This window comes from Solanum tuberosum, unplaced genomic scaffold (genome assembly GCF_000226075.1).
Source record: "Solanum tuberosum cultivar DM 1-3 516 R44 unplaced genomic scaffold, SolTub_3.0 scf00208, whole genome shotgun sequence".
NCBI classification, from domain to species: Eukaryota; Viridiplantae; Streptophyta; class Magnoliopsida; order Solanales; family Solanaceae; genus Solanum; species Solanum tuberosum.
The window spans coordinates 124466-148589 of record NW_006239132.1 but is presented as its reverse complement, the minus strand read 5'-3'; the positions used below and the strand labels follow the sequence as shown (position 1 = coordinate 148589).

The window sequence follows — 24124 nt, the reverse complement described above, 5'->3', positions numbered from 1 at the left end:
ACATGATATACAGTAATTTACATGGTCTACGAATCCTTTTATGGCCCGTAAAATGATCTACGGATCGTGGATCGAATCCGTGGAATTCAGTTGCAAAGTTTGAGTCTTTGATCTCAAACCTGTAATGACCTGAGCCTACACCCTAGAAGTTACACGGCGTACAAGACTCCGAAAAGCCTCATAACATTCATAACATAAGATAATCAAAATAGTGCGGAATTAAAACTTTTATTTAAATCCATACAATCGAAAAATTTCATTTAAAACAGCGGAAGTCTATAGTCTCACATGGCCATCTAAAAACATTCTTGAAACAAAAGTAGGGTCACAGCCCTCTACAATAGAAAGTCTAAAAATGTCTATTACATGAAAGAAAGAAACATCAATAAAACATGTGTCCTCGAATGTATGAGGGCATACCAATAGCCTTGGAAGAACTCAATCCAAGCCATTGAACTAGACGGATAGCAACTCACATGCTGGAATCTACACTTGTAGTAAAATAAAAGAAATATGAGTTAGCACACAAAAATGTACTAAGTATGATGACCATGCAAAAATCATGCTTAAAAAGGACATTTTGGTGAAAACCATGCACTATGCTAATTTCTTTTGAAACATCAAATACAATAGTATAAGAGGCATAAAATACAAGTATAATCATCATACTAGTCATAATCATCACATTAAAACATAATCAACATATAAGTCATTTCATCACATTAAGCTTCCACCTTAGGTAACCCTCAAGCTATACTTTGTGCAATGTATGAATAGTATCCCATACCACCATCCACACTAAGTACCACATTAAGGTCACCAAAAGTGAACTTACCATTCTTCCTTTTCACCTTTAGACATTAGTCATTCATAAGGAACATAAGCATTTCATAAGTCATGACAAGGACAATAACTCATAATACATTCCAAGTATAGCATGCATCATCACATTAGACATTTAAGTCAGCATTCTTCATTAGCTTCATTAAGAGCACTTTCATTCATTAATCATTAAGACATTAGAGAACTCACTATAGGCCTCTCAAAGCCTACTCGTGCAATGCATGAATGTCATCCCATACTACCACCCACACTTCATAGAATTTCTCAAGAAACCATAATGCACATCTCACATGATGGGAATAAGCATTTAACTAACATAGACCATGAGAGCTAAATCATGGAATCCGGTGTCATATAACCTTACACCGAAGGAAGGTGTTCTACTTGCCTAAGGTAGAACTAAGTACATTTTAGCTTAGGTGGATCCACTAGCTATACCTATGTGGGCACATAGTTAAGGGATAAGAAAGATGTTCATTGAAACCCGACCTAAACATGGGGAGAGCTTCAATCTTACCAAATCATCTCGGTGCTTAGCCTACATTCCCATAAAGTAATTCATTACTTTAGCATTATTACACATGAGAGGCTGCCATTGGCCTACCGACCCATAGTACATTTATTAATCACATGAAAGGGCGACATAAGCCTACCGATTCAAGGTACATTAGGAAAGGTCATTGAATCCTCATAAAAGGGTGCCGTAAGCCTACCGATTCAAGGTTCATCATTAACATTCATGGAAGAGTGCCATAAGCCTACCGATCCCAAAGTTCATTAACATCATCTATGGAAGGGTGCGATAAGCCTACCGATTCCAAGGTACATTATTATTATGCATGGAAGGGTGCCATTAGCCTACCGATACAAGATTCAACAATCAACAATACATTCATTTATACAAGAAAATAATGCATGAAGCCTACCAATTCAAGATACAACATTACATTGAAGAACCCTTCACATTCTATCATCAACATTCATAAGTGTCAAATTGAGAAATAACCTTTCAATAATAACACAATTACATTCAATACATGATCACATTACCTTTATTGAATTCACATTCATATGCATAATATCATAATCATATTTCAATTCTTCATAATTTGCCCTTCGCTTGTTGAATACCTCTCTACGACCTATTCTAGGGAATGCTCTAGTCTATTTCTAACTAGTGGTGGAAAGAGAATGAGAAGGACATGAATCACAAGTCACCAACACATAAATAATTTTCCACAATTTAGGCATGGATAATGATATAATTCAATAACCTAAAGCAATTTAGACATATTCTATTCACATGCTTTCATAATCAACAAACTCACTTCATTAAGGCACAATTTAGGAATTGAGGAAATTCAGGGGTTCTTAGAGTATTTTCATCATAAATCATCAATTAAACACTAATTCAATCATAATTTGTCATTAATAAACCTTTGAAAACGTTTGAAGAAGGAACCCATAATTTAGAGTAAAACCCTAGGTTTTTGAGAAACTTGAAAACTTTGAAATCTAACTTTGAATGGACTCTAGGGGTGAAAGCTACCCCTAGATGAAGGATCACCATACCTTAATGGAGTTTTCCTCTAAATTTGAGAAGAAACACTTTGAATCATCAAGCCCTAGCCCCCTACTTCTTCTTCTTCTTCTTCTTTGGGAACTTCTAGAGAGAGAATTTTTTAGAGGAAGAACTCTTTTGATTTGATTTGGGTTTTGGAGAATAAAGGAGTAAATGAAGTGTTTTATGACTTAAAACTATTTATATAAGTGATATAAAACAATTAAAAATGACCCCACACAATAATTAAGTAAAAGGAAATTACTTAAAAACCCTCAACTTAGGCAGCCCCCATCAGGGACCACGCTCACATGAACGACTCGTCTAGGGGACCATGGCTCGTGGTGGTGCCTGTGGTCCCTTGGACAGTAGCTCCCTCAACTTGCCATGCCTCCCATGAGGCCAAGGCATGACCACGAGACCTCCCACGATACGTGGTCAAGACCACGAGTCGTGGTGAAGGTCGTGATCTTGAGGCAGTGTCAAGGCTTCCCAAGCCTTGCCTCCAAGCACCTAAGTGATTTTCACGATCTCCCTCTATGGCTCGTCAAGGGCACCACGGCCCGTGGTAGTGCCCGTGGTCCCTTGACCAGTAGCACCCTTAACATGACATTTCTCCCAAGAGGCCAAGGCAACCCCACGAGCCGTGAAGTGGCTCGTGAAGGAGAGCCTTAGCTTGGCACCATTTTTGGGCACACTGTCTCACCAACCACAGGTGGCACCACCACAGGTCGTGAAGACCCTCGTGGTCATGGTAGGCAGTGGCTAGGCCTAGTTTTAGGCAGCCTTGGTCCCCTAACCATGGCCTTCACCCAAAACCCTTAGCCCTTGCCCTTAACCCTTTACGGTAACTCACACGTTTAGGCTAAGTTCACTTACTAATTTTCCGGGTTGTTACAAAACCACGAGCTGACTTAACAACCCGTAATTTCAATTTGTAGTTCTTGAAGTAGAAATCTCAGATAGAAGTGTATGTAGTAAAATAGTCATAACTTTTCATTCTGAACCTGGATTAAGGAAAGTTTGGTGGTGTCGGAAATAAGACTCATAGGTCTTTTATTTGGTTGGTTATGAGCCACATAATTACTCGTATTCTAAGAGATATGATCGTTTGAAGTTGATCCTGATATGATTTCGTATTCTAGGGGTCCCTAATGACCCTAAATCACTTCTGATACACTTACTACACTTGGTAATGAACCTTAACATACATAAACAACTAGGAACCATTCATACGTACGATTCAAATTTTATCTTAAAAATTTCTTTTAGGGTGTTACAAATAACTTTAGTGAAAGTATAATGGATACATCATTTGGTGGAGGAAGTCACTTGGGAGACCAAGTTAGACAAGTGCAACAAATATCTCTATTTTTCAACGATTCATGTACTTTCTTTATCATTACGTTCGAGGACGAATATGTATTTTAGTGATCGATGATGTAACGACCCTCGTGGTCACTTTGTGTTTTTTGCATGTTTTTTCATGTTTTATCATTTTTAATAGCTTCGATATGTCATTTGAAATCTGCAGCGATGGGTGACACAATTTTCGAAATGATTAGATGGATAATGAGGGAGTTTTTCAATTTTAAAGGTTTTTTTTAGTAATTAAAGAGAACTTTTATTAATTACCACTGAACTTTATTATCCGAGGACAAACTAAATAATTTAGTTTCTTCTAAGTATCCTACTTTACCAGAAATATAGTCAAATAGTAGATTATAGACATTATACCTACATTCTGTTAAGACATAATTCTCAAAGGGAGAAAATATAACTTAATAGATGGTGGATATGTCATATTAGCTAAATTTCATATGCTTAGATTGAGAAGTTAAACTCCTTGCACATTTAAGTATACAAACTTTAACTCAAGCCACCATGACATTTTTTTTTTGTAACAGTAGCCTCACCTAACCGTAGATAGTCCTACATATAGCCTCAATTAATTATGAAGGTTGGAAAATCGAAAAGTTTGATCAATCAATATTTAGATAAATGAGATCGAAATCAAATTATAACAGTTGTTTTAGATCTGAAAGGTGATTTTTGACTTGATTGGATAGTAGTTTGGATCTTGAGGATTTTGAGAATGTTTTGGGTCTTGGATAAATTTACACTTAATTTCTAATTTGCCCTTATCATTAATTATAGTCATTTCACTATTACATTTTTCAAGACATTGTATTTATTAGGGAAAATTACGCAGTTAAGCACTTATATTACTTAATTACTCATCATAGCTATAGTTTGTTATAATTACCACACTCGCGACTAAAATTAACCATTAATTACGTGGGCTGACTTCGAGTTGTATAATTAGCCACGTTTGTATATGTATAATTTGCCACATTTGTATAATTCGCAACTAACAATTCTTTGTTTGATATGTACTTGTATACAGTGGTTTGCATTTGTATATGATGATGATTTCATTTGGTTTTTCAGTTTTGTCATCATATATATTCTATTTTTTTTGTTTATTATAACTTTTTAAAGTTTGTATAAACGTGTAGTTTTCGGATTTTGTATAATATAATTTATATAATGTAATTTGTATAATTGTTCAAAGTTCATATGTTTATGTTTGAATCAATTCGCTATTTCGAGTTTTATTATATTTGTATAATTTCAGACTTTATATTACTCAATTAAACAAAAACACGTGAATTATACAAACGTACCTGCGAATTATACAAACGATATGTGAATTATACAAATTATTGTCCTCTCTCGCTCGCCTCTCTCCTCCCTCTCCCAATCTCTCTCGCCTCTCTCCTCCCTCTCCCAATCTCTCTCGCCTCTCTCCTCCCTCTCCCAATCTCTCTCGCCTCTCTCCTCCCTCTCCCAATCTCTCTCGCCTCTCTCCTCCCTCTCCCAATCTCTCTCGCCTCTCTCCTCCCTCTCCCAATCTCTCTCGCCTCTCTCCTCCCTCTCCCAATCTCTCTCGCCTCTCTCCTCCCTCTCCCAATCTCTCTCGCCTCTCTCCTCCCTCTCCCAATCTCTCTCGCCTCTCTCCTCCCTCTCCCAATCTCTCTCGCCTCTCTCCTCCCTCTCCCAATCTCTCTCGCCTCTCTCCTCCATCTCACAATCTCTCGCTAGAATATACAATTATCTAACCGATATACATATACAATTCACCTCTCTCCCAATCTCTGCCTTCTCCCACTCGCCTCTCTCCTCCCTCTCCCAGTCTCGCTCGCCATTCTCCTCCCTATAGCATGTAGATACGAATTGTAATTAGGAAACTATAGCTATGGAGTATAATTAGGCTATTTTTGAGTTACTATATGAAAAAGTTCCTCTATTTATTACTCTCTCTGTCCAATAATAGTTGTCCACTATTGACTTGACACACCCCTTAAGAAGCTATAAATAGAAGGATAATTTTACTATATTGCCCTTTGAATATAATAAATACAATGTCTTGAAGAATGTAATAGGGAAATGATTATAATTAATGATAAAGGTAAATTAGGGACTAAGTGTAAAATTATCCATTGATTTTATAAAGTGGACAAGTATTGTTGGACATCTATTTTTAGTATAGTAGACAAGTATTGTTGGACGGATGGAGTATAATCAAATGGTTATATAGTAAAATTACCCTTTTATTTATAATTTTTTTAAAAGTGTGTAAAGTCAATTGTGAACAAGTATTATTAGATAGAGGAAATAATAAAAGGTTAGACATTCCTTGTATAAATTATGTTATCCTTTCCTACACTTCTGTTCCATATATTTTCATTGAATTCTAGATATTCTACATCTACTAAGTCCACTAACAAAGAGGCCATAAATATATCCAAATTCCTATGTATATTTAGGAGCTTAAGCCCACTCGGAATTTTATGTTTTCAATTGTATAGCCATTATTTTTTAGGAGAAATTTCACATATAACCACTAAAATAATTTAATTAGGCTTCATAGCTATAGTTTGCTAATTACGATTCGTAGCTACATGTTAGAGGGAGGAGAAAGACGAGTGAAATTGGGAGAAGGAGGAGAGAGGCGAGCGAGAGAGGTGAATTGTATTTGTATATTTGTCAAATTGTATATATATATCTGTCAGATAATTGTATATATGTAACTGGTATACATATGTATTTGTATATCTGACGAGCGGGATTGGGAGAGGGAGTACAGATGAGATGAGCGAGATAGGGTAGAGAGTGGAAAAAGATGAACCGTATTTGTATATCTATCTTATAATTGTATATAGAAATGTATAATTTGTATTTGTATAATTGAATATGTATATGTATAAGAGAGTAGAGAGAGAGAGAGAGAGAGAGAGAGAGAGAGAGAGAGAGAGAGAGAGAGAGAGAGAGAGAGAGAGAGAGAGAGAGAGAGAGAGAGAGAGAGAGAGAGAGAGAGAGAGAGAGAGAGAGAGAGAGAGAGAGAGAGAGAGAGAGAGAGAGAGAGAGAGAGAGAGAGAGAGAGAGAGAGAGAGAGAGAGAGAGAGAGAGAGAGAGAGAGAGAGAGAGAGAGAGAGAGAGAGAGAGAGAGAGAGAGAGAGAGAGAGAGAGAGAGAGAGAGAGAGAGAGAGAGAGAGAGAGAGAGAGAGAGAGAGAGAGAGAGAGAGAGAGAGAGAGAGAGAGAGAGAGAGAGAGAGAGAGAGAGAGAGAGAGAGAGAGAGAGAGAGAGAGAGAGAGAGAGAGAGAGAGAGAGAGAGAGAGAGAGAGAGAGAGAGAGAGAGAGAGAGAGAGGAAGAGAGGAGAGAGGCACACATAATTATAGCTAAAAATAGGCTGAGAGTGATAATTAATTCAAACTATAGTTATGTTAGCTGATTAACTAGTATATGTTTGCTTATCTGCACAATTTCTCCTATTTTTTAATAGAGATGTTTTAAAATTTTGGTAAACAACATTAGATATTAATAAAAATGTATTTACGTTGGTGTCACGTAGGATAATAAGAGTAAAAAAAAATAATTTAATTTAATTGTTCAAAGACAAATAAGAACTCAATGTTGAATGATAAGAATAATATATCAAAAAAGTATGATGAGAGATAAATATAAACTTTTTTTTCAAAGTACATGCACAAATATGACTTTTTTTTAAAAGAAATAAAACCTCTCTCCTTCAACTTCTTTGACTATATTAATTTCTTTTGTCATTTTTTTTATATTATTATTATTTTTTTTATATTATTATTGTTATTATTGTTATTATTGTTATTATTATTATTATTATTATTATTATTATTATTATTATTATTATTATTATTATTATTATTATTATTATTATTATTATTATTATTATTATTATTATTATTATTATTATCATCATCATCATTTTACTTTTGTCATAACCTGACAAAAAAATTGAAATTCATTAAAAACATGTTGGTAAAGAGCATTAATTTTTCTATACCTACAATTTGATCCACTATCTATGACCCCTCAATAATTCCGCAAGTGTTCTTTTTTTTTTCTTTAATAAAATATTTAGAAAGAAACTCACAAGTTAAATTATTCAAAAGTTAATAAAATATGTATAAAATCAATAGCATCTTTGGCTTCTATTTCATCACACTGATTGGTTAATAAAATATGTATAAATTCCAAATCATACCAACGTCAATTATTAAAGGGATTCAAAGCTCAAGTTGATAAATTAATTTATCGCAAATAAATTTTATTTTTGAGTAGGTGATATCTCTCGAATATAAAATTTGGGGCAATTTATAGATAAGATTTGAGCTAATTTTGAATTAAATTTTAGTCTTAGTTTATTGAAGTTTGAAGTTACATTAGTATTTATATCAAAAGTATCTTAAAATTTACAATGAATGGTATGAAAAATGTATTTATGTTAAATTTTCAGAAACTAACATGAAATTTATACAAATTTTTACGCTTATAAACAGATTTCATACATGAGTTATGTGTGAGATTTGGTGTGTGTGTTTTTTTTTTCAAAAAATTAATATGAACTTTATAAAATACAATTTTAATACATAAAATTGTAAATTTATTTTTCAAAATGTTGGGCGATTTCACACAAATTTTATATAGTTTTCATACCTGAAAAAAGTTAGCAAATTTGAAGAAATTTTTTTTGCCTTGAGCGAATTTTTTAAACCTCAGAATGAAATTTTGTATTTTGTTTGTTCATCTTTTTTACTTGGCGCAGATATTAAGAAAATAATAATTGACATAATTAGTTTACTATTTTACGTCTATTAGTTGATAGAATTTCAAAATCAATTACTCATTAAAGAGGTTCTACCTTATTCAAAAACATTAACTCTCTAAATAAATTGAGGATATAATAATTAAAAAAAAATTATTTTGTTTTAATTTATCAAAAATAACAAATAAAAAGTTAAAATTAAATAAATAAAAAGAGACACGGAGAGTATATTTATAAATTCAGTCAAACTGACTATTAGATGCATGCTTTTATTTCATTATTCCATTTAATACAAATTAAATTACCCTCTCCGTCCTCGTTTAAATATTTTATTTCTTTTAGTCTTTTCAAATTGAACTAAAGTCATATTTCAAGCTACTGTCTCAAACTTTTAATAAAGTAGTTCACTTAAATATTTTTTATTCAAATTTTGAAGAAAAAAATATGTATTTTTATTTTTCTATTAAATAGTTAAGTTAATTAAATAAAAAAAATATTTTAAGTATACGTATCAATCTCAAGTAAAAAATGCAGGTTGAAATTAGGGGTGACAAAATCAATCTTAGACAGCCGAACTCATTTAAATTTGGACGGATTATTGAACAACCTATTTATTAGCTCAACTCATTAAAAATTGGACTGATGTGTAGCCCAAATAAACTAATGAGTAATTGTGTCAAATAATATCGATTTTCAAAATTTAAAACCAAATCTAACCTAATCAAACACCACAAGTCGATTTTTTAAATCGATTTTGTTTAAATTGTGGTTCGATTTGATTTTTTAACCATACTCATGAATAACCTAGCCATAATAAAGAGAAATAATAATTTTATTAGGTACTAAAATCTTATAAACAAATAAATAAAATAATAAAAACTTAGTAAAAATTGAATAATTGATTTTGATCTGAACCATTTTAATTGAAATGAATCTCAACTGATTTATTTTCTTGATCCATTTTAACCTTTTCAAAAATAACTTAACCCGTTCAATTATCACCCCTAATTAATACTCCCTCCATTTCATATTAATTGAATTGTTGAGACATTTTTCATTTTTCAAATTAACTTAATTGTTCAATTTTTAAGAATATTTTTAGAATGTTTTTCCAACTTTATTCTTCATTAGTTGTTATTGAAATTAGTTATTAATTAATGTTTAGTTATTTTAATCATAATTTTAATAATAATTAATAAGGGTAAAAATGAAAAATTATTCTTAATTTATGTCTTAATCTTCTTTTCTTAAAGGGTGTGAAATACTTCAATAATTCAATTAATATGAAATGGAGGAAATACGAAGAAAGTAGTAATTGCATAAACAATTGGGATTGCTATTTTATAATGTATATAGTCTGAATTTTAGATATGTAGCATGAAAATGACTCGTTTGGCGTGTTTTTCAAGAAGCACAAGTCTATTGGAAGCAGTAGGTAAGGTATGGCTTCATTATTGACTTAATAATATGTGCCATTTACAGCCTTACTGTAGTTGGATTATTTTTAGCACCATACCATCGGAAAAAAGTTTTACCTATGGCTTCATTATTGACTTAATAATATGTGCCATTTACAGCCTTACTGTAGTTGGATTATTTTTAGCACCATACCATCGGAAAAAAGTTTAAATATGTCATCAGAAAAGACTTGTTTGTGTTCAAGGTCCACCTACTATTCAAACCATACTTCTAAAAATCATTTTTCATATTTCAATATCGTTAGAATCATATCCTCTATTTATCACACATTTTGAACTCGATCATTATGAGAATAAGGAGAAGGAGTGGAAGGTCATAAAAGAAAAGGCTGAGAAAAGCATCAGAGAGGAAGTTATGAATACAATGAAGGACAATAGAGTCATATGATTTTCATCCTAGCCGCAAATTCATCCATAGACACTTCTATCTCTAACCTTCTTATAATCTCAAGTTCCATAAGTAATTATCTGTTTATTCTCGAGAATCAACAAAATAATAAGCATAAGATTAAGAGAACATAAACACTACTAAAAATAATGAAAAAAGAAAATTGATTGATAGAAGATCGATGGATAGGTTCGATCCAAAAAATTGAGAAAGTAGAACAAGTATATATAATATAAACTTTTATATATATATATATATATATATATATTGATCAAGTTTTACATTAAAATTATTTCAAATCATACTTTTTGTAGATTCTAGAATTTGTAATTATGATCTCAAATCATATGTCAAAATACTGATTTTGAGGGTACAAATCGTATTGCATGGTATATATAATAATTTTGCTAAAACGCCTGCAAATTAAATTTCTCTCAATATGCATGGACGGATCTTGAGGGTAGCGAGGAGGTATACAAAAAATTACATGGTATATATATAATGATTTATTTTTTATGTATACATATAGATTTTGAACCTCCTAGCTAGTTAAGGGGGTTCAAAATTCACCTTGAATTTCTAGTTCAAATTAAATCTTAAGCACCATATTTTTATATTTCAAACCCCCTTACACCTTGTTTGGATTGTTATTACATGTTGTAATGTATGTATTGTTAGTTTAAATACAATGTTTGGTTTGATCGTTACTTAAATCTTATTGTATCGTATGGTTTAAATTCATCCTTAGGTAAAGGACAAAGAGTCCCATTTTGTGTAACTACTAATTTGGTATGATCACATCGTCACCTTAATATTTTCTTCTTATTTTATCTTTACTTATTAAGTTATTATTTAATAATCTTAGTTTTTCCTTTACGTTGCCCTTTTATAATCACTCTTCCCAATTTATTTTTTTAGGATTGTCATTCAAATAATAGACGTGTGAAAATAAATAACGATAGAAAATGATTCAGTCTATCCAAATAATATATTCACTAAAACAATACAATATGATATGTTATAAAACAATTCATAACAACCATCCAGACAGAATGCTAGTGAAAATCTTAAATCCATCAATACGATAAAAAGTGAACACCAAAAAGAAAAGTCTAATCAACCAGTAGTATAAAATTACAACAACAAAAAAAAGAGGAGTTAAGAACGTGTAACATGTGCATTTGTCTATTGTTCTTTTATTGTTTCTTATTATATATCTTTATCTTGCTAGCGAGTATTTTTTTTTGGCTATAAATAAGAGACTCATTTCATTGAAATTTCACAACAAAAATTCATCATCTCTTTTTTTTACTTAATTTTTTCTCTTATTCATCTTCATCGTCATCATGTTAGGCCAAATTGTGGGTGGACTATTTGGTGGCCATCATGACTCAAAGAAAGTTAAAGGAACTGTGGTGATGATGAAGAAAAATGCTCTAGATTTTACTGATCTTGCTGGTTCTTTGACTGATAAAATCTTTGAGGCCCTTGGCCAAAAGGTTTCTTTTCAATTAATTAGTTCTGTTCAAAGTGATCCTGGTAAGTTACCTCTCATGCACTTTAATTTATATAATATTTATCACACATGTATTTTACGTGCAGTGACGGAGTTAAAATTATTACTAAGAACGTTGATGTCTACGTTATGAAAAGAGGTTCAATATCTATTATTTGTATATGAAAAATAATTTATCTGTGTTGTATAAGTAACGTAATTTTCTATCGAAGGAGGTTTAGATGAACTATTTTTATGTAACCTGGCTCCGCCCTTGCTTATGTGAAGGTGTCCAATACAATTGGAGACAGACTTTTGAACGAGATGATCGCCTTAAATATGATATTTCAAAATTAATTATTTCTAAATATAAAAATATTTAAGATTTATATGATAATAATATCATATTTTAAAATTAATTGTTAGGAATTTTAGCACGGATAGTGAATTAAAGTATAATACAGATGATGCATCAAGAGGTAATCCGCGTAATAAGAGTGATGTTAATGTAAAAACATTTATTCATTTATGCAATGTTTATTATATTTTTAAGAAGTAGGTAGGAATAATTTTTATGGGGATTTCATAGAAAAAGACACGTCCACTGCTAAAATTATTCATTAACAACTTTTTAGCTAGTTTATTGTGAAGTATTTCTTAATAACTATGTGTTTTGATTATTATATTTTTATTTAATATTGTTAATCATTTTAAGTGTTAATTTTTTTGTAATAAATATTATCTATCTTTAGTTTCTATTCAATAAATAAATACCAAAAAAAAGGTGCAAAATTTTGTCTATCAACTTAGGAGTGATTTTGGTAATTGATTAGAGGTATGCAAGTTTTAGTAATTTAGAGATTAGTTATGAAGGATTTTATGCAGATATTAATTATTTATTGTTTAGTTATTGTGTACTTCATTCGTTATTTGTATATTAATTATTTTATTTTATATTTTGCATAAAATAATACATAATATTTGATAATTTATGCATGTATTAGTTACATTGTCGGACCTACCTGTGTCAATCAACACTCCTTTGTTGAAAAATTACACTATGTAGCTAGATAAAAATATATATATTTTTAATGTATATATATTACATAAGACAGTTAAGTTCTACACAATTTTACTTCTTGATATATTGACATTCCTTAATCAAAATTTTGATTTCGTCATTGATTAGTTATATACGAATTTCTAAATTACAAACCCAACACATATTAATTTTATACATAAATAACTTACGTCCTAACTAAATACCAAATATCATATCACTTATACGAAATTTAATACTAACTCAACTCCAAATTACATACCAAGCGATCCTTTGGTGTTTGATGACAGTTTTCACATTTTTACATATATTTAGATCTAGTTTTATTTAAAATTTTCAAAACAAAAGAATTACTATTTATATTAGACAAAAATAATAATACTGCACTTCAATATTGATCTCATTTTAAATATAAAATAGTATTTAGACGGGCACAAATGATTGGAAAGGACAAAATCTGTCATTGAATAATTGTGACCCCACAAGATAATAAATTGTTTTATTAAGTTACCTAGAAGATTAGGCACAATTTTATAATCTATTATTCTCTTAATTTTAATTTATTTGTTTATTTTAAGAAAAAAATAAATTAAATCATATGACTTTAAATTAAGATATATAAAATGAATGAAAATATTTTCTCATCTTATAGTCTAAATATATTATATGAAAAATTAAATTAAAAAAATATATTCCCATTACTATAGATATATGGTGAATAGCATACACGTATTGTTGATACAGACAAATACTGATATTTGTCAAGGTGCGTGACTACCATGGTCCATGGTTAATTTGGCACTGAATATATTATTCACTCCATTTTAATTTATGTAATGTTCAATTGGGCATGAAATTTAAGTTTTTGAAACGTTTCAAACATATTTTTTATAAAAAAATTACACCTTTATTGACCTTTTATCAAATAAGTGAGATCCAACATGAATAAAGTCTCTTATTTTTACCAAACATGGTAATTAATATTTTTATTAAACATAAATAAAATAATCCCATAAAATATCTTGAAATTTTTATTATAATTGCTATTAACCCTATTATATCAATCAATTCATCTTGATGTCGCGTTTCATTACCATAACTAAAGGATTTTGCGACAATAATATAATTTTCGTTATTTAGTAACAATAATTTAATATACCTTAAGTATTTATAATCAACCCCCTCTCTGTATATATAAATGCTGCTAAAGGTTTCATTGACCGTAGATACAATAACGTTATACAAATTATATATATCAAAAAATTATTTTTCATGTGTAGATTAAATTTTGAATAATCTTAACTAAATTTTTGACTTCGTCACTATTCGCAGCAAATGGTTTACAAGGGAAACACAGCAATCCAGCTTATTTGGAGAACTTTCTCTTTACTCTAACACCATTAGCAGCAGGTGAAACAGCCTTTGGTGTCACATTTGATTGGAATGAGGAGTTTGGAGTTCCAGGTGCATTTATCATAAAAAATACGCATATCAATGAGTTCTTTCTCAAGTCACTCACACTTGAAGATGTGCCTAATCATGGCAAGGTCCATTTTGTTTGCAATTCTTGGGTTTATCCATCTTTTAGATACAAGTCAGATCGAATTTTCTTTGCAAATCAGGTATGATTTACTTTTTCAAGTATTAAGGGGTCGTTCCGTAGCTGGTTTGGAGGTGAGTTATGCATGTATTAAATGCTACATAAGTAATAATGTCATGTAATGAGATATGCAGGTATTAAATTAATGTTGCATATATAAGTAATGTCACGTTTGGTAGGTAGTTAGGGGGTAACGATACTAGAAACAAATGTTTTTTTCCTCATCTGGAATTAGTGGGGAATTTGTGCTATACAACATGATTTACCTATTAATTTTTCAGCGAATCAACTCACTGAGAAAATGCATGATGAGAAACACGTTCTCACTGAAATAGTGGGAAGCTTTCTACAATTACTATATACTTGTTTTGTCACCAATTTAATCAAAATATTTGTGGGAATAGCTACTGAACATTTTTCAATAGAGTGATTTTTTTGGTAGAGCAAGTTATTCATATATAAAATTGTTATGATGTTTGATTTACTATTTAGAAACAAGCATAACTAATACTACATATATATGTTATATGAGAAAATCTATGTATTATTACATGCATGATATACATGAATGACTAAATTTTACATAACTAATTCATACATAAATTCCCTTATAACTAATTCATATATTACTAATACATGCATGACTCTAACCAGCTACGAAACGACCCCTCAACATGTAAAGAAAGGCTAGTGTTCAAACTCAAAAGTTTTAGCAATGTTTTGATTGTTTATGCAGCCATATCTCCCAAGTGAAACACCAGAGCTTTTGCGCAAATACAGAGAAAATGAATTACTAACATTAAGAGGAGATGGAACTGGAAAGCGCGAGGCGTGGGATAGGATTTACGACTATGATGTCTACAATGACTTAGGTAATCCTGATCAAGGTGAACAAAATGTTAGAACTACCTTAGGAGGTTCTGCTGACTACCCGTATCCTCGGAGAGGAAGAACTGGTAGACCACCAACACAAACAGGTTAGTTAGACGTTCACAAATACCAGTCCATTCAACGCGTTTAGTTTCATTGAAAGCAACTTTTTGATCAGTTACATTGTTGTTATTGTTTTTTGCTTTGTATAGATCCTAAAAGTGAAAGCAGGATACCACTTATTCTGAGCTTAGACATCTATGTACCGAGAGATGAGCGTTTTGGTCACTTGAAGATGTCAGACTTCCTAACATATGCTTTGAAATCCATTGTTCAATTCATCCTCCCTGAATTACATGCCCTGTTTGATGGTACCCCTAACGAGTTCGATAGTTTTGAGGATGTACTTAGACTATATGAAGGAGGGATCAAACTTCCTCAAGGACCTTTATTTAAGGCTCTCACTGCTGCTATACCTCTGGAGATGATGAAAGAACTCCTTCGAACAGACGGTGAAGGAATATTGAGATTTCCAACTCCTCTAGTGATTAAAGGTACAAATTGTTACATCATAAGAAGTAATCTAGCTAATGATCACTCACTTTTATATGTTTGTATGATTTAAGTATTGATTGTGCAGATAGTAAAACCGCATGGAGGACTGATGAAGAATTCGCAAGAGAAATGCTAGCTGGAGTTAATCCTATCATAATTAGTAGACTTCAAGTAAGTTGGTTTCTTCGCGATTAGGAAATTGTCTCGAGTTACTTTTGATTGTCTATAATCTATATAGTCTTCTTGTAGATAAAGAGTATTGATGCTTTGTTTCTTGATTAATTTGCAAGGAATTTCCTCCAAAAAGCAAGCTAGATCCCGAAGCATATGGAAATCAAAACAGTACAATTACTGCAGAACACATAGAGGATAAGCTGGATGGACTAACGGTTGATGAGGTAATGTATTTACTCGAAATTCCACACTAGTTTGTATGATTACGAATCGTTACAAGTACTAAATAAGGATTTTAACATGTTATTTGACAGGCGATGAACAATAATAAACTTTTCATATTGAACCATCATGATGTTCTTATACCATATTTGAGGAGGATAAACACTACAATAACGAAATCATATGCCTCGAGAACTTTGCTCTTCTTGCAAGATAATGGATCTTTGAAGCCACTAGCAATTGAATTGAGTTTGCCACATCCAGATGGAGATCAATTTGGTGTTACTAGCAAAGTGTATACTCCAAGTGATCAAGGTGTTGAGAGCTCTATCTGGCAATTGGCCAAAGCTTATGTTGCGGTGAATGACTCTGGTGTTCATCAACTAATTAGTCATTGGTAATTCCCTTTATGTCATACGACTTCTATAGTGATTCATGATACACAATAATAACTAACTCGAAGGGGAGCCTTGAAGTAATTGGTAAAGTTGTTATGAGTTCATAAGGTTGTGTACAATAGATCCTTGTGGTTCGACCCTTCTTCAGACCTGCATATAGTGGGAGCTTTAGTGCATCGTGATGTCCTTAATAATGACTAATTCAACACATGCTTTGTACGATTAATCTAAATGTTTGATCATCTTCGCAGGTTGAATACTCATGCAGTGATCGAGCCATTTGTGATTGCAACAAACAGGCAACTAAGTGTGCTTCACCCTATTCATAAGCTTCTATATCCTCATTTCCGGGACACAATGAATATTAATGCTATGGCAAGACAGATCCTAATCAATGCTGGTGGGGTTCTTGAGAGTACAGTTTTTCCGTACAGTTTTTCAATCCAAATTTGCCCTGGAAATGTCAGCTGTCGTTTACAAAGATTGGGTTTTCCCTGATCAAGCCCTTCCGGCTGATCTTGTTAAAAGGTACTATACAATAAGGTGTTGTCAAAATTAACATTATACGAAAACATTAGGATGTTCACATTGGTATCTTGCTTATATGACCAATTCAATTTCAGGGGAGTAGCAGTTGAGGACTCGAGTTCTCCTCATGGTGTTCGTTTACTGATAGAGGACTATCCATACGCTGTTGATGGCTTAGAAATATGGTCTGCAATCAAAAGTTGGGTGACAGACTACTGCAGCTTCTACTATGGATCGGACGAAGAGATTCTGAAAGACAATGAACTCCAAGCCTGGTGGAAGGAACTCCGAGAAGTGGGACATGGTGACAAGAAAAATGAACCATGGTGGCCTGAAATGGAAACACCACAAGAGCTAATCGATTCGTGTACCACCATCATATGGATAGCTTCTGCACTTCATGCAGCAGTTAATTTTGGGCAATATCCTTATGCAGGTTACCTCCCAAATCGCCCCACAGTAAGTCGAAGATTCATGCCTGAACCAGGAACTCCTGAATATGAAGAGCTAAAGAAAAACCCTGATAAGGCGTTCTTGAAAACAATCACAGCTCAATTACAAACATTGCTTGGTGTTTCCCTCATAGAGATATTGTCAAGGCATACTACAGATGAGATTTACCTCGGACAGCGAGAGTCTCCTGAATGGACAAAGGACAAAGAACCACTTGCTGCTTTCGACAAATTTGGAAAGAAGTTGACAGACATTGAAAAACAGATTATACAGAGGAATGGTGACAACATATTGACAAACAGATCAGGCCCCGTTAACGCTCCATATACGTTGCTTTTCCCAACAAGTGAAGGTGGACTTACAGGCAAAGGAATTCCCAACAGTGTGTCAATATAGAAGGTCGACACTCGAAAATGAAGAAAGCTGGAGTTTGAATAAATCTTGAAATAAATTTTCATTATTATGTTAAGTGTAATCTCCCTTTGTTTGCTTCATTTCTGTATGTTTGATTCTCCTAAGTTTACTGTATTTTCATTTCAACCTTATTTGTTATGGATTTCTCAGTATGTTGTGAGAATAATAAATCTAATTCCAGCTGAAAATCATGTTAAGAAACATCACCAACTTAATTAATCTCCAAGACATTTCAAAGAAGAATCTAGACTATTCAAGAGTTATAAAGAAATAAAGGAAGAGCTCTAGAATGAGTATTCTAGAGAGAAAAGTCTAGAGGGGTGTGTTTGGTATGAAGGAAATGTTTTTCAATTTTCTCATGTTTGGTTGGGTTAAATGTTTTGGAAAATGTTTTCCAAATCAACTCATTTTTCTCAAATTTAAAAAAAATGACTTCCCTTCAAAATTTAAGGAAAACATTTTCCAAAACTCTCTTTCAATTTCAAATTACAATTACTTTTTTATTGAAAAAATAAATTTATTTTGTCTCTACCCTCAAATCAGCCCCCCAACCACCCCCAAAAAGAAAAAAAAATTTAAAGCTTGTTTTTAAATTTAATTTTTTTATCCCACCCTCACGCCTACGCTCACCCCCTACCCCCACCCCTCCCAAAAAAATATTAAAAATTATTTTTAAAAGATATTTCTAATTTCAATTTTTTATTTTTTTACCCTACTACCCTCGCCCCACCCTTCCCATCATCCCCCTATCAACCCCAACCCCTTCAAAAAGAAAAAAATTAAGTTTATTTTAAAATAATATTTTCAACTTCAAAATTTCAATTTTTCACCCCCCCACCCCCTCAAAAAAATTTAAGTTTGTTTAAAAATATTTTCAATTTCAAAAATTATTTTCTACTCTAGTAAAACTAAAAGATATTTCTCAAAAATATTTTTCATTCATAAATCAAACACTAAAAATCTTTTCCGAAAAATATTTTCTACGATACTCACCAACCAAACATGAGAAAATAAGTCAAAAATCAACTTGTTTTCCAGGAAAACATTTTCCTTCATACCAAACACACCCGAGATGTTCTAGAAATAGGAAGTTAGAAGAACATTCTAGAATATAGAAGCAAAATCCTTAGCTAGATTCTTCCATCACCACCTATAAATAGAGGTGGTCCATTTGAGTTGTAAGCAACCAAGAAAGTAAGCAAGAGAACAAACAACAAGTGAGTAAGAAATAAAAGAGAGTTGCCTGTAAAAATTGTAAGACCGAAGTGGGTCCTTACTTTGATATAATAAAATTCAAGTTGTGAGAAATTGGTTGTGCTCGTCTCTCCAAACAACAATATTCAACAAGTGGTATCAGAGTCGGGTTGTAACTCAAAGGAGATCCTACAAGCTACCGTCGGAGGCTACAAATCGCGAGGCACTAATTAATGATGGATTTTGCAAGCACTCTCAATAGCGTTGAGAAGCTCAACGCAAGCAACTACGGATCATGGAGCACGAGAATGCAATATTACTTTCTCGGCCAAGAATTATGGGATATCATCGGTGGATTAGATATCATACCACCAACAGATGCTGAAGTAGCAAAAAGGTGGAAGGTCAAAGCTGGAAAGGCCATGTATGCTCTCATTGTAACCATCGAGGATGAGTTCCTACAACGGATTAAGAATGCCAAGATACCCAAAGAAGCTTGGGACACCTTGGCGACGATTTTTACAAAGAAGAATGATACGAGATTACAAAGGCTTGAAAATGACCTTTTGTCGATCTCTTAACGGAATATGACAATTAGTCAATACTTCTCAAAGGTAAAATCTTTATCTGATGAAATATCAAAATTAGATCCAGAGAATGCTATCACAGAGACAAGAATGAGGAGAATTATTGTTCATGGTCTAAGGCCGGAGTACAAAGGCATAATTACTGCCACACGAGGGTGGGCCACATAACCAACTTTATCTGAGTTGGAAAATTTGTTGGCAAATAAAGAAGATTTGGAGAAGCCATTATCAAGTCTTACTATAAAAGACGAAGATAAGACGCTCTTCAGCAAAAGGCAAACCTATCAAAAAAGAGAAGCGAAGAGAAGCTCACGGCCAATGGGAGACCAAGAGAATCAACATCAAAGAACTCAACAACAAAACAAGCAAGCAAAAGGCTTCAACAACCGGCAAATGCAGAAGTGCTACAATTGTGGAAAGAAAGGACAATATGCGAGAGACTGCTGGTACAAGAAAGCTGAAGGTAATGTAGCTACTTCTACTCAAAATAAGAAATATTAAGAAGAAGTTTGGGATTTCGAGACCTCTTATGTAGTTGAAGAAACTAATCAACAAGAGGAGCTTATCACATGTCACTCTAACAAAGAAGAGGAGATTGCACTTGCAACTGTGAGTGAGAAATTGGTCGATTATGAACATGATTGGATCGTTGATTCAGGATGCTCCAATCACATGACTGGTAATGAGAAAAAGCTCATTAACATGAGTGAATATAAAGGCGGTTGAGTTGTAGTGACTACAAATAATTCAAAAATCCCAATAACTCATATTGGAAATATCGTGTTTGTGCCTTATCACAGCTCAAGACAAGTGTAACTTCAAAATGTCTACCATGTTCCAGGTATGAAGAAGAACTTATTATCTGTATCGCAACTAACAAATTCTAGTAACTATGTCTTGTTTGGACCAAATGATGTAAAAGTATATTGAAACTTAAAAGTTACAAGCACACCAATCATGGAAGGGAGAAGATTAGAATCAATCTACGTCATGTCAGCAGAGACAGCTTATGTTGAGAAAATGCTGAGTAATAAAACAACTGATCTATGACATGCACGTCTTGGGCACGTAAGCTATAGCAAACTAAAATCATGATGCAACAATCAAAATTAAAAGTTCTTCCCAAGCTTGAGATAAGAGGAGACACTATATGTGCTGGATGTCAATATGGGAAAGCACATCAACTTCCCTATGGAGAATCAAAGTATCAAGCGAAGGAGCCATTTGAGCTAGTACACTCAGATGTGTTTGGACCAATAAAGTAGTCCTCCATCAACGGTTATCGTTACATAGTAACATTTATTGATGACTTCTCAAGGTACGTATGGATTCACTTCTTAAAAGAGAAATCTGAAGTATTTGAGAAGTTTAAAGAGTTTTAATATACTGTGGAGAATGATATTGGAAGAAAAATCAAATGTCTCTGTACGGACAACAGGGGAGAATACACGTCACGAGAGTTCAATGAATATCTTAAAGAGAAGTTGATAAGACGACAACTAACTTGTCCAAATACACCACAACAAAATGGAGTGGCTGAAAGAAAAAATAGACATTTGGCGGAGATATGCAGAAGTATGTTACATAGTATAAATGTACCAGCAAGGTTTTGGGCAGAATGCATGAAGACTGTTGTCCACATCACCAACAGGCTGCCGCAGGCAAGATTGAGATTCATCTTACCATTTGAGAAACTTAAAAAAGATGATTCCTACCGTAAGCCACTTTCGAATTTTTGGTTGTGTGTGCTATGTGTTCATGCCAGATCATCTCCGCAACAAGTTTGATAAGAAATTTGTTCGTTGCATCTTTGCTGGATACGACGAACAAAGAAAAGGATGGAAGTGTTGTGACCCTACCACAAATCGGACATATGTGTCAAGAAATGTGGTATTTGATGAAGCATCATCATGGTGGTCTGAACAGGCCACATTGCCAAGATTCAATAGAATTGGAGCAAAAGCTACAACATAAGCCTGAAGAAGAAGGACAAAGAAGTAAAACAGAATTACAACAAGAGGTAGGTGAAAAACTTGAATCACATACAAAAGAAATATCTTCAAGCGGAGAAAATAAGAACCCATGGAAAACTGGAATTCGTGAAACTCCAGAAGAGTTACAAGAAGGAGTACAAGAAACTCATCAACTACGAAGATCCACACGAGTGAAAAGCCAAAATAGTAAGTCTATAAATGCGGCACTGGCTGAGGTTGATAAGGTTAAGGAACCTACCACCTTCGAAGAGCAGTGAATGGAGAAAGGCAATGGAAGAGGAGATTTCAGCCTTAAAGCTAAACCAAACTTAGGAGTTAGTGGCTAAACGTATGGATGTTAAACCCATATTATGTAAGTGGGTATATAAGTTGAAAACACGTCCTGATGGATCTATCGAGCGGTATAAAACATGATTAGTAGCTCGGGGATTCTCACAAGAGTACAATCTTGACTATGACGAGACATTTAGTCCCGTGGCAAAAATTACTACTGTTCGTATGTTACTAGCTCTAGCAGCTAGTAAGTCTTGGACACTTTGGCAGATGGATGTGAAAAATGCTTTTCTTCATGGAGAATTGGATCGTGAAATATACATGGATCAGCCACTAGGCTTTGTGAATAGAGTCAATTCTGATTATGTGTGCAAATTGAAGAAAGTTTTGTATGGTTTAAAACAAGCCCCCCGGGCATGGTACGGAAAAATTGCCGAGTTCCTGATCCAAAGTGGCTATCAAATGGCACCAGCAGATTCAAGCTTATTCATAAAAGCTCGTGAATGAAGGTTAGCTATCATATTAGTCTACGTGGATGATTTAATCATCACGGGAGATGACTTTGATGAGATCTATCAAAGTAAAGAAATTTGATGGTACGATTTCAAATGAAGGAGTTGGGCGAACTAAAACATTTCCTTGGTCTTGAGGTTGAAAAAACAAAGGATGGATTATTCTTTGGACAACAAAAGTACGCGAGAGATCTACTCCAAAAATATGGAATGATGGGTTGCAAGACATCTTCTACACCGATAGAACCTAAATTATGTTCCCATGAAGGCAAAGACTTGGAGGAAGAAACAATGTATCGTCAACTTGTCGGTAGTCTTATCTACTTAACATTGACTAGACCAGATATTGCATTCGCAGTTGGAGTAGTTAGCCGATCTATGTAGAAACCAAAGAAGCCTCATTTGGAAGCAATCATGAAGATATTAAGGTATGTGAAAAGAACTATTGACTATTCTATATGAAAGGGGTTCCCTACAAGATAATCAGATACTGTGATGAGGATTATGCTGGTGACCATGATACTCGAAGATTAACCACCGAATATGTTTTCAATCTTAGATCAGCCGCAATATCATGGTGCAACAAAAAGACAACCAATTTTCACTTTCAACTCAGAATATCGAGCAGGAACGATGGCAGCACAAAAGAGCACATGGCTAAAACAACTCATGAAAGACTTGCATCAACCATCAAATGATATCGCACCACTATATTGTGACAACTTGTCAGCTATTCGTTTGGCTGAAAATCCTGTATTTCATTCCCGGACGAAGCATGTTGAAGTACATCATTTTCTTCGAGAAAAAGTTCTTCAAGGCAAAATTGAAATGAAGCAAATCAAGACAGAAGAGCAAGTAGTAGACATATTCACAAAGAGCCTGGACAACATGAAGTTTATAAGATTTCGAGAAGCGCTTGGAATGATTGAAAGAGAAAATAAAGTTGGTGCTGAGGGGGAGTGTTAAGAAATCATCACCAACTTAATTGATCTCCAAGACATTTCAAAGAAGAATCTAGAATATTCAAGAGTTATAAAGAAATAAAGGAAGAGCTCTAGAATGAGTATTCTAGAGAGAAAAGTCTAGAGATGTTCTAGAAAAGGTAGTTCTAGAAATAGAAAGTTAGAAGAACATTCTAAAATATAGTAGCAAAACCCTTAGCTAGATTCTTCCATCACCATCTATAAATAGAGGTGGTCCATTTGAGTTGTAAGCAACCAAGAAAGAAAGCAACCAAGAAAGTAAGCAAGAGAACAAACAACAAGTGAGTAAGAAATAAGAGAGAGTTGCCTGTAAAAATTGTAAGACCAAAGCGGGTCCTTACTTTGATATAATAAAATTCAAGTTGTGTGAAATCGATTGTGCTCGTCTCTCCAAA

General features: G+C 33.2%; 1 protein-coding gene across 1 annotated transcript; it reads left to right on the top strand.

Annotated features, from left to right (window-relative positions):
* The first annotated feature begins 11720 nt into the window (after positions 1–11720).
* Positions 11721–18374, top strand: LOC102602528 (linoleate 9S-lipoxygenase 6-like). The gene is given in 10 exon segments (NM_001318678.1): positions 11721–11956; positions 14305–14594; positions 15309–15549; positions 15655–15996; positions 16083–16168; positions 16288–16395; positions 16486–16790; positions 17043–17231; positions 17233–17319; positions 17415–18374. Coding segments are annotated over 10 exon segments (2595 nt in total). The 5' UTR covers positions 11721–11763; the 3' UTR covers positions 18169–18374.
* Positions 18375–24124: the final 5750 nt, after the last annotated feature.